At 32.1% G+C, this 12,396-nt stretch overlaps 1 protein-coding gene across 4 annotated transcripts; it reads left to right on the top strand.

Annotated features, from left to right (window-relative positions):
• Positions 1–3,140: 3,140 nt before the first annotated feature.
• Positions 3,141–11,579, top strand: LOC111311878 (putative LRR receptor-like serine/threonine-protein kinase At1g67720). 4 transcript variants are annotated; one of them, XM_089760991.1, is made up of 15 exons: positions 3,141–3,297; positions 4,603–4,747; positions 5,444–5,949; positions 6,143–6,275; positions 6,389–6,460; positions 6,625–6,693; positions 6,769–6,840; positions 7,033–7,101; positions 7,814–7,968; positions 8,054–8,301; positions 9,511–9,637; positions 9,707–9,775; positions 9,875–10,061; positions 10,443–10,578; positions 10,923–11,579. In XM_089760991.1, exons 1-15 carry the CDS (start codon positions 3,219–3,221, stop codon positions 11,256–11,258), a joined length of 2,403 nt encoding a protein of 800 aa, XP_089617117.1. In that variant the 5' UTR covers positions 3,141–3,218; the 3' UTR covers positions 11,259–11,579. The 4 variants fall into 4 exon arrangements, with proteins under 4 accessions (XP_089617117.1, XP_022767421.1, XP_022767423.2 ...); XM_022911686.2 differs by having other exon boundaries at positions 4,603–5,134; XM_022911688.2 differs by having other exon boundaries at positions 3,201–3,465.
• Positions 11,580–12,396: the final 817 nt, after the last annotated feature.

Genomic DNA, 12,396 nt, shown 5'->3' with positions numbered 1-12,396 from the left:
ATGTGAGAAATTTCTTTAAATTTATCCCAATTGGTGGAATAATTTAAATGAAATTTTAATAAAAAACAATTATCAAATTATTTTCTTTCCAAAGATAAAAAAATAAAAAAAAACAAAGAGAAATAAAAATAATTTCTAAATAGGACAAAATGGTGAAAATTTTAAAAATTAAAAGAAATAAGAAGATATTTCTAATTTGACCCAAGTTGTGAAATAATTAGATATATTTTTAATAAAAATAAAAAATCAAAATAAAAACAAAAATAATTAAATATTTTTTCGACTGAACCTCTTTAAGAAAACAAATGGGACTCTTAAATACTATTGAGGTGAGAAAATATTTTTAAAAATTTTATCAGATTGATGAAGAATCTTAAAAATTATTTCTAATATTTGAACATTAAATTTTAAAACTATTATAATCAATAACTTAAGATAAATTTAAAATAAAATTGTACCATCATTTAGATAGGTATGTGAGAGTGCTATAATATTTTTCATATGTAACCGAACTTCTGAATCTTGTTTTATTTTGTAGACTCAAACCTATTCTTTTAGGGATCTTTAGTCAAGTTTATGAGCTCTTTAAAATGATAGATTCTTTAGGTAGCCAAGTCATACTTAGATAAAAAATATAGATTCCTTAGGTAGCCAAATCATACTTAGATAAAAAAAATTAATAGCTATTTCTTTTGTTAAATCTAATTATAAATTTTTGAATTTATATATTATTACAATCAACATATGAAATACATTGAGAGAGGATAAAATTTTAAAATTATATTATATTATTATCCAAAATTTTGGGAGGTCATAGCGCTTGCCATCGCCCTTAGCTTTGCCTTTGAATATCTAAATTTTAATTTCAAATTATAACATTTACAATTTATTTTGTTATGTTTAGAATTAAATTTCATTTATAAAAGATATTGATTCAATTAGCATGTGCCTATCACTTTTACAATGCAGTTTGTAAGGATTTGTGAATTTTTTTTAGTAAGAAAAATCGTAATATAAAGAAAGTTACATATATAGTAATGATTGAAATATAGTAAACTACAAAAATTACGCAATCACACTTGGGTTGTAAAATTTTTTGTTTCGATGAAATTATAAAATTTTAAATTAATAATAAATAAAAAATTATTTTTTAGTATTTTGTTGGTTTTTTATTTTTAAAAATATAATATTTTAAAAAAATAAAAAATAATGCTCTAATTGTATAACTTAATTACAATTGGATAGATGTTAGTTTCTATTTTAAATAAGGGAGACTACTTTAAAAATGTGTGTAAATTAAATTCAAATTTAATAATACATAAATGACAATCCAACTGATTGATATAATATTTATTTATTATAAATATTAATCAATTATCAAATTCAAACACATTTGCCAATGAAATCAAAGGCCACTAATATCATCACCTATTTAACTTAATTTTTTTAAAGAAAAAACCAATAATTTTATTATAGAAAGAAAGACATTATAGTAATTTTGATCAATAATAAGTGAAGGGTAATTTTGTAATTATGGTTAGAGGGGCATTATAGTAACTTTGACCAATTGTGATATGAGGTATTTCAATAATTATAATAAGAGAAATATTATAATAATTATAGTTAATTATAAAAGGGGTATTGTAATAAATTTGTACACATGCATTCAATTGTCAAGAAATTAAAAATGTATTATGATAATTTTCAATGAAATTTTGGTTGATTATATAAAGAGGGGCACTACATTAAATTTTTACACGTATCAAGCAATATGCAAATACTTAGAAGGCCATAATTATCATTTCTAAATGGGTTTATTTTCATTATATAGTTATAAAATTTCAAACAAAATGACATATGTCAACTTTTTATGAACTAATTATAAGGATATATTTTATAATTATGGTAAATGATATTATAATTATTTTGATCAATTTTGATGAAATAACATTTTTGTAATTAGGATAAAAAATATTATAGTAATTTTGATCAATCATAGTAATAAATAATTTTTATAATTATAATTAAAGGGATATTATGGTAATTTTAACTTAATACGGTATGAGAGTATTTTTATAATTATGACATAATGATATTATAGTGATTTTATATTTATAAGTTTTTTTTGTCATTTAAAAATAAAAGATATTATAGTAATTTGATATTTATTAAAGAAGTTTTGTTGTCATTTAAGAAATGAGGAAATTATAATAATTTATATTCAAAAGACGGGTATTTTTATCAATTAAATAGGAGGGCAATACCGTCTTTTTAAGCACATATCAAGCAATTAAGGAAAAATTAAAGAGGTAAAATTGTCATTTCCTTGATAAGATATTTTTATATATAGTTATAGATTATAGATTTTGATCGAACAAAATATATAAACAACCCTTTAAAATTTACAGGTCATAATGGAGTCAACACCTGGAAATTAGCACATGCACTTAAATGGCGCGTGAGAACAATCAGGAATTTTAGGAACCAGAATGTTTGTTATGGGATCATACATCATATGCTTATGGTTACACACTTACATGTAAAAAAAAAATTACAAACGAGATATACATTGTTAATGTTTGATTCTTGATGTGACGTGAAGTGGACATAAATCAACAGTGGGACCCTCACCCAACCTTCAACTGTAGTGCTGAAGGTGAACAAAATCTCCTCCATTCCTCCTCCTTACTTTTTTTAACTTTGACCGTTGGTGTGATTTGATCAAAGTCTTCCAAAGAATCTCGCTTTCATTGGAACCCACATTTTCCTCACCAGTCACTCTCTCCCTTTCCAAAATGATATCAAAAACAAGAAAAAATAAAGCAGTAAAATAAAAAAAAGTTTCATGCTTGGAATTGATTAGAGTAAAAAAAAAAAAACTCATCTTTCCTAATAGACTCCACTAACTCTCTCTCCAAATGATTCAACTTTCCTCACTCTTCTCTTTTTGCCTGACTTTGGAGCATAAACGGGTACTCGTGAAAATTGAAAATTTCTGTATTTAAAGAGAATTACAATCAGATTTTCATTTTTTCTTTTCTGGGTCATTTTGTTTTTCTTTTTTAAATTTTAGTAATATAATTTTCCTAGTGACTTCTGCTTTATATCTGTACACTGTCACAAAGAACTTTCTTTTTCTTAGCTGTTGTTTCTTTCTTTTGCCACCATTTCTTTTTTCATGGTCTCTCATTTTATCATTTGTTGCCTTCACCCTACATATGGAGAAAAGACTTCTCTTTTTACTGCTTTCATTCTCTCTACTTCTTCTTTTAGACTCCTCCTCTGCCCAGGTGCAAGGTATTTCCATCTTCTCTATATATATTTGTCGAAGTTGTTATAAACAACGGAGTTCTTTTTGTTCTATGTTTGTAACTTTCGTCATTTTTTATTTTGAAATTTATGCTTTTCTTGAGATATGGGGTTTAAAGGCATCAAATTTATGGCATATCTCATATACTCTTACATGTTAAGTCGTTTTTACCTTATTAATACTTTTTTTTCCTTTGGAAATATGTATCAATCTGGGGATCACTCTATTTCAGCTTTGGACTATAATATGAATGATATCTTTGTTTTCTGTTTTAATTTTTTTTTTCTAAGGTTACTATAGAGATCTACAGCTTTTGTTTTTGATAGTCTCTTAGACTTCATTTAATGTAGCTAACAACATGTCCCTCCGCAAAAATTGAGAAAGAGGAAACTATTTATTTTGGAATTATTTTAGATGCTATGTTGAGAAAATATTGCCCACTTCTACAACTTAATGATGGACAAAAGCTGAAGATCATTTTTTTAATAGAACAGAAGATCCTTTTGGTCTTGAATATGTGAAAAGCTGATGAAGAGAAGAGGATAATAGAACCAAGGCCTTGACTGCTTCCCTTGCTGATAGAATGAGAATCCTAACCTATTAACTTGCTTCCCTTACAGTTAGAGTCTTGCAGCCATAGCTGATCACCCGATTTAATAAATCAGGGTAAAAGAAACTGAAAATAGCAAAACTTAGCAACTGGTAGACCAATTTAAACAGTTCAACCAATATATAATTTGTTTGGTGACCTTCATACTTCATTTCGAAATTATGGTTTACATGTTTTCATGCCTTGTTTGCTGTCTGAGTTGTTTAAAGCATACTGCCATAAACTGGGGAGACATGCATGCAACTAAGGATAGAAAAATAGTGTGACTCAACCAGGAAAAGTTCATACAGTTTGAAAATTTCTCTTCAGGATCTTATGATATATTGTTTTCTTAAATCACATTAGCATAAACCGAGTGCATTAAGCGCGAAACATTTGTATACCACAAAGAATCCTGCATCCGTGTGAATATCTGGGTTCTGGATATGCGTGCACATTACAAAGTTTTATTGGCCTATTTATGAGTTATTACAAGTAACAAGTGGATGAGTGTTAGAAAAATATGTGATTCACTTGTAAAGTGTAATTTTAATTTTTTTAACTTGAAATCCTTTAAGGACCTTTTCTTTTTCACCATCATTTGCCTTAGCTTTTCACCATGATGCATGATGTCAAGCATTTGTTAGGCGAAGCCCAATGGAGTTTTGGTGTGATTGCTAACAAGTCTAAACACATGAAACAGGTTTTGTGAGTTTGGACTGTGGGGGTAATACAAATTTCACTGATGAACTTGGCCTCCAGTGGACTTCTGATGATTTTCTTAATTACGGAGAAACAGCTAGCATATCTGTTTCAAATGAGACAAGGAAGCAGTACACAACACTCAGGTATTTTCCTGCTGATTCCAAGAAGTACTGTTACAAGCTTAATGTTGTAAGCAGGACTCGGTACCTTGTAAGGGCAACTTTCTTGTATGGTAATTTTGACAACAACAATGTTTATCCAAAATTTGACATTTCCCTTGGGGCTACTCATTGGTCTACAATTGTTATATCGAATGCTGGTACCATAGAGAAAGCAGAGCTTATATTTCTGGCTACTAGCCCTACTATTAGTGTCTGTTTATCCAATGCTACAACTGGGCAGCCATTCATATCTACCTTAGAGCTCCGACAGTTCAACGGTTCAATTTATTACACTGCATATGAAGAAAGTTTTTATCTCAGTGTCTCTGCCAGAATCAACTTTGGTGCAGACAGTGAAGCTCCAGTTAGGTATGCCTGGGCACATTGTTAAGATTGCTATTAGATAATGACCCATCAACAATCAATATTTAAAGTAACAGAGAGAAAATTGATAACTGCAACAATAATAAAAGCGACAACAATGTAATAAATGATTGAATGGATAACAAATTAGGTTACTAATATTCTGATACCTTGAAGATGCTTTTTACATTGTGTTTCAAATTGGGGCTTTGAAAGTTTTAGGAAGTGTGCGTTGATAAGAATTATGAGAACTGTTGACGTTCCATATTGATTTTGTGCTACAGAAGATGATATAAAAGTACAATTATCTTTCAGGTATCCTGATGATCCATTTGATAGAATATGGGAATCAGATTCTGTGAAGAAAGCAAATTACCTTGTTGATGTTGCTGCTGGCACTAAGAAAGTATCAACCAACAAGTCAATTGACATTAGCAGCAATGAAAGGCCGCCTGAAAAAGTGATGCAGACTGCTGTAGTTGGTACAAATGGATCACTAACTTATCGCTTGAACTTGGATGGTTTTCCTGGTTATGGCTGGGCATTCACATACCTTGCAGAAATTGAAGATTTGGCTCCAGATGAATCCAGAAAATTTAGGCTAGTGCTACCAGGCCAGCCTGATTTGAGCAAAGCTATTGTTAATATTCAGGAAAATGCCCAAGGAAAATATCATGTTTATGAACCAGGATATCCTAACATATCCCTTCCCTTTGTATTATCATTTAGATTTGGGAGGACATCCGATTCTTCCAGGGGTCCACTTTTGAATGCTATGGAGATAAACAAGTATCTGGAGAAAAATGATGGTTCTGTGGATGGTAAGATTACACTTCCTTCAGCAAATATAGATTATTGAACTCTTTGGTCTGATTCTTGGGATTCTGACTTGAATTTTCTTGTAAATTATTGCTGCTAGGCATATGACCCAAGCTTACTCTTTGCTGTCTCATTTTGATGAGTTTTGAGAGTTATAATCACAGTGATCTGAAATTAGGGTTGCATGTGTTGCAGGAGCAGTTATTGCTAATGTGGTCACACTCTACTCATCAGCTGACTGGGCACAGGAAGGTGGTGACCCATGCTTGCCGGTTCCATGGTCATGGGTGCAGTGTAACTCTGATAGACAGCCAAAGATAGTTTCGATGTAAAGATTATGCCACCTGAGATTCTTGTCTGCTTCTGTTAAATTGTTGATAGTAATATCTGAAACAAATTCTGCCACATTATGACTTCTTTTATTTGTGTGGTGCTTGGCAGCCTTTTATCCAGCAAGAATTTGACAGGGAATATCCCCTCAGATTTGACAAAGTTGAGTGGCTTGGTTGAGTTGTAAGCTTCAAACTGCATTCTTACCTTTGCTAGCTGTTGGCACATCTTTTCATCCTTTGTTTCTTTTTCTTGTTCTTGTTATTTTTTGTTTTTTAAACTTCAGTTAGTTGACTGTCCCGCTTTTACCCCCTTAAACAAACTAATTTCTTATCTTTTGGTTACAGATGGCTTGATGGGAATTCCCTGACTGGGCCGATACCAGATTTTACTGGATGTGTGGACCTAAAGATCATGTAAACACTGATTGTTCTTCTCTTAATTGTGATATTTTAAAAGTATTTGCTAAGTAAGATTTTTGTCTGATATAGTCATCTTGAAAACAATCACTTGACGGGTGAGCTACCTTCGTCTTTAATGAACCTACCAAACTTGAGGGAACTGTAAGTAATTCAAACTTGTCTGTTAGTTTTATTTGTCTGATTTAGAAGTGAAATTCTAAGATGTATTTTGTGCATTAGGCTGTTCTAGTTAATATTGGATGGATTCATTTTCTATTGTTCTAGTAATATGTTGGTTTTTTCATGTTACTTTCTAGGAAGAGATTTATGTAATTGATGCTCTTATGGATGCAGGTATGTGCAGAATAATATGTTATCTGGAAGAGTACCATCAGGCCTTCTGAGCAAAGACTTGGCTTTCAAGTGAGTATCATTAAAATGTATAATTGAAATGCATTAGCACTTGCTTAATAATTGGTGTAAGTATCATCTTTACATCTTAGATTTATGCAACCTACACATATTAAGTTAATGCTATGGAGCTTCTTTGTTTAATTTTGGCAAAAAGCACCTCTCTTCTCTTAAAAACAAATATACACATACAACATATATACACACACGGGAAGCAGCATTGCTAATTCTGTTGCAAGATAGATACTCTTTTGGAAATGGTGTATCATTCGAAACAGGCGTTGGAGAAGTGTGAGACATCACCAACTGGTGGTGCTTTGGAAAGTGAAAAAGGGTAGTGGACCATTATTTGAACAGATTCAGATTATCATAATAGTGTGTGAATCAACATGATTTTAAACTTCTAAATCCCAAGATAGGTATTATTATTCAAACTTCTTTATAAGCTGCCGTAGGTCTTTGCTTTTATTTTTTGGTTTTCTTCCCTTGTAATGATTATAGAAGGTCAACTAATCTTTTAATGAATAAGAAAAGTTACCTGATAATAGCCAGTCGAGGAATCTTACGCAAACTGCAAATATGTTCCATCTGCTAGTTGGTAGACATAAATATTTCTATATTTTGGCTTCCCTTTATAGCATTTTCTTCATTTTCTCCTTCCATTCTAATATATGCTCCTTTGTTAATTTTGTGCAATATACTTACAGCTGCTTAATTCCCACAGCTATGCTGGAAACATTAACCTTCACGAGGGGGGTGAAAGAGGGAGACACCTTACTATTATTATTGTTGGTTCATCAGTTGGAGCTGTTGTTCTGCTCATAGCTACAATTTTGTCTTGCCTTATTTTGCGCAAGGGGAAGAAAAAACATGAACAAGGTATGAGACTAGGTTTCTAAAGTTTGGCTAATCTATTGCATATCTCAGCTTGTTTTACATGCTTAATTTCTTTAATTTATGTCAGAACAATTTCATCATTCTTTGCCTATTCAAAGCCAAAGAATTGCTTCTTCCTTGAGTAATGCTCCAGCTGAAGCTGCTCATTGCTTTACATTACCTGAGATTGAAGATGCTACGAAGAATTTTGAGAAGAAAATTGGTTCTGGAGGCTTTGGAGTTGTATACTATGGGAAAATGAAAGATGGGAAGGAAATTGCAGTAAAAGTTCTCACTAGTAATTCCTTCCAAGGAAAGAAGGAATTTGCAAATGAGGTAAGCGTAACCTGCTTCTGTAATCTGACACAGCATTTTTTTTTTGTTTTCAAATCCTTGTTCATAATTATGGAGTTTTGCTTCTGGCCTGCTGTGGTCATGAGTCCTTTTATTAAAGCAACTTTGCTGACAATTGTTTTATCTTTGCCTTGTGATAAAGATCAAATTCAAAATGGTGGCATGAGAGTTGTTTGACCATTGAACTTGAAGGAATAAGAGCTAAGTTTATTCATTTGGAGGTTTTTCACGTATAAGCTTCTAATTTTGGGAGTGTTAGTGTTTATTTCTCAGAAGTTATAGAGGGAATTTCATTCATTTTAAGGGCTATTAGGTAAAGACCATTGCATCAGGTTTTAGGCCTTGAAGCCTGGGCAAGTTGGTACTAACAGTCAGATTGGAAGTGATTCTATCACTAGTTTGCTAGGCTACCTTCCATGCTTCATTGGACTTTCGAAATTTATTGTTCCAGTTCATCATAAATTAGGACAAAGGGAAGAAAATCTCCTTACTGCCATGAAAATATGGCTGCTTGGAATTAAGTTAATAACTAGAGAGTTCTTGACTAAGTGCAGCACCCAAAACAGCCTAAGGACAGAACTTGTAATATTTTCTGTTCATAAATTATTTATATAAAACTCTGTGCACATCGGCAGATCCACCTTATGAGCTAGGATGTCCATGGACACCCCCAAAAATTGAAAAATAAGAAAATTTGATGGGAAATTTTTTCCCAGACACCTCCCAAATTCTCATGAACACCCAAAAGATTGAAAAATAAGAAAATTTGAAAGAAAAATTTCCTTGTACTCCTCCACAATTTCCCCATGGACACTTTTTTCCATTTGACAGTTTTTTTATATATATTATAAGTGGACACTCTCAGAAAAAATCCTGGATCCACCACTGCTTGAGCATTTCCTCGACTAATGTACTGGTTCTATATGAGCTGACTGGTTAAATTTTCAAAACAAATTATGCTTGGAATCTGTTGCTAGAATTTTACTGATAAACGATGATGGAATTGGTAGCATGCAAGTTTGCTTTCAGTTGGCATTCTTTTCTTAAAATAAAGGATTTACTTTAACTTGACCTTTTTCGTTTTAGACAGAGGGTTCTGAGGCTTTTAAGTTTTTTAGGTTGCATTGATTGTCATATTTATAATTAGCCATTTGAAGCTAAACTCATGTGAATTTTTGACTTGTGGGGTAGGTGAGTCTTCTTTCAAGGATACATCATAGGAACCTGGTACAGTTTCATGGGTATTGTCAAGAAGATGGGAGAAGTATGCTTGTTTATGAGTTCATGCACAATGGAACTCTCAGAGAACATCTGTATGGTAAGTTCAAATGTTTTTAGGTTAAAAGCAATATAAATTGAGTGCTCACCCTTGTGTGAATTATGGTAGGCCCTTTAACGCGGGAACGTGGTATCAGTTGGATAAAACGCCTTGAGATTGCTGAAGATGCGGCAAAAGGTATTTAAGCTCAGGGATAAACTTGTGATTTTTCTGTGTTGAGGTTTCTTGCTTCGTTCAAGTGACTGGAGGTTTGATTTTTGTATTCTTTTTATTCAGGGATTGAATACCTTCACACGGGCTGTGTTCCAGCCATTATCCATAGGGATTTAAAAACTAGCAATATTCTTCTTGACAAGCGCATGAGGGCAAAGGTTTCGGATTTTGGGCTTTCAAAGCTTGCAGTAGATGGAGCTTCACATGTGTCAAGCATAGTTCGGGGAACTGTGGGTTATCTGGACCCCGAGTAAGGCCTTACTTCTACTAAAACCTTTCTTCTTTGCTTAAAATCAAGTTAAATGACTCTTTGCACTGATTTTGCTATTGTTGCTGCTGCTGTGGTCCTCAAATGATTGAATTGTTTTTCGAAGACAAAATTATGTGTTTACAGACAGAGAAACAAGGAAGAAGAGGAATTTCTATTTGTGATGATTATTATTATCATGTTTAAAGATTATTCAAGTCTATCCTTGTGTATCCTTCAAATTCCTTTTGCCATAGTAATCTCTGTTTGCGGCCATCCTCTCATTCCAAATCAACTGTTATTGGGGGAAAATTAGTTTTCTGCAATGCAGTGTGAAATTCTTGATCGCTTTGAGTTTATAATTTCTTTTCTTTTGGTGTACAGGTATTATATCTCCCAGCAATTAACAGATAAAAGTGATGTCTATAGCTTTGGTGTTATTCTTCTAGAACTGATGTCTGGTCAGGAAGCCATATCTAATGAAAGCTTTGGTGTTAATTGCCGTAACATAGTGCAATGGGTAAGTTCATGTGGTTACACAAAAAGGCAGGAGGAAACTTTTCTTTCAAATACATATGAATATAAAGTTCTAAATAACTTGTTCTGCTCAACTAATTCAAATTTAAACAGTTATTAATATTAGTAAATAATAACAATGAAATTGTCCAAAATGTTACTTTTATTTCGTTCTGCGTCACCTGCTAGATTTCTCAATGTACTTTCCTGCTGCTCATTGTTTGGAAAATAAATTGAGATAATCGGCAAGGACCTTAGTTGCAAACTCTGGTATGGTAGCAAATGATTTTGCACTTGCTATTTGCTAAATGCTTTCATTTGTTGATTTCTTCGATAAATATATTGTAGGCAAAGATGCATATTGAGAGTGGGGATATTCAAGGAATCATTGATCCTTCCCTATGCAATGATTATGACATACAATCAATGTGGAAGATAGCAGAGAAAGCTTTGAATTGTGTGCAACCCCATGGACATATGAGGCCATCGATATCGGAAGTTCTCAAGGAGATCCAAGATGCTATCTTAATCGAAAAGGAAGGGATGGTAGTGAGAGAAGGTAACTCTGATGATATGTCTAGGAACTCTGCCAATTCTTCCTTTACCCCTGTTTCCTTGGATTTGGCTGGAACTGATAATTACCTGTCCTTAGATGACTCCATTGCACGGCCAGCAGCACGATAGTCTTTTGTTTATTCATGTACAAAGAGACAATCCCTTCTGTCCCCATCTGTTTTCCTATTCTTTGTTAAATTGCTGGAATCTTCAACCATGCTTTAGGTTTCAGGAAACTACTCCGGCAACCCACCCCGAAATGGAGGAAAGATAAAAAGAACAGATGATCTCAAAGAATAGGGCCAAGTTTTTCAGCTTGTAAATTTTGAGGTTGTTTCATAGTACAACTTCATTTTGCATGATGAAATCTATGTTCTTTACAAGGGAAAAAAACCATTCTAAATGATATCAAATCGATTAAATTGAAGTATCCAACTACTTCATGTGGAAGAGATGGTTTTTCATCTATTACTGGATTGATTTTAGGTTTGATAGATCACTATCCATGCAATTTTGACATGGTTTTCTCCATGCTTAGCTTGCATGGGACATGTATGATTTCTTTTCATATTGCATGGTGAAATGTACAATTGAGGATTTGGTAAGCAAGTTGCATCTGATTTGATTGAAACATTGGGGATGAAGGGGGCCAAGCCACCCATAAAATGGTGGCAAATTTGTGATTATAAGTGTGGACTAGCTCGGAAGTAGCCATCTCTTGTTGGAAAGGCAAAGACATGTTGAAACTTGCAACTGGTATGAAACAAAGAAAGATACTTCCTTACCAAAAAAAAAAAAAAATGAAAGATACTTCGGTTAAGAAGTTTACCATGTGTTTGACGGCCCACCATGTTTGGCACACCATCACATCACCGTACGCCATGATTAGTAACCATTTCCTACCTTCTATTTCAATCGGTTAATGGAACTTGGGAGGGTAAAATTAATTTGAATATGGAAAATTCATTTAGGTTTCGTTTCGGAAAAAATAATTTTAAAAAATAATTTTGTATTTTTAAATATTTATTTTATAGAAAATTGGTTGAAGAATAAAAATAATTTATTAGTCAATAAAAAATAAAATTATTCTTTTAAAAATTATCTTACGAATTTAAAAATAAAAAAAATATTTTTTTAGAAAAGAGATGTTTATGAATAGAATTGGTTATTAATATTTTTAAATATAATTTTACTTATAAATAATATTATATTAATAAATAATATTATAATCTATTAATAAATAATATAAATAATAATAAATAGTTTT

Source organism: Durio zibethinus, chromosome 1, assembly GCF_047325235.1.
Source record: "Durio zibethinus cultivar Kanyao isolate XHJ-2024 chromosome 1, ASM4732523v1, whole genome shotgun sequence".
Taxonomy (NCBI): domain Eukaryota; kingdom Viridiplantae; phylum Streptophyta; class Magnoliopsida; order Malvales; family Malvaceae; genus Durio; species Durio zibethinus.
This window is presented reverse-complemented; position numbering and strand designations above follow the sequence as displayed.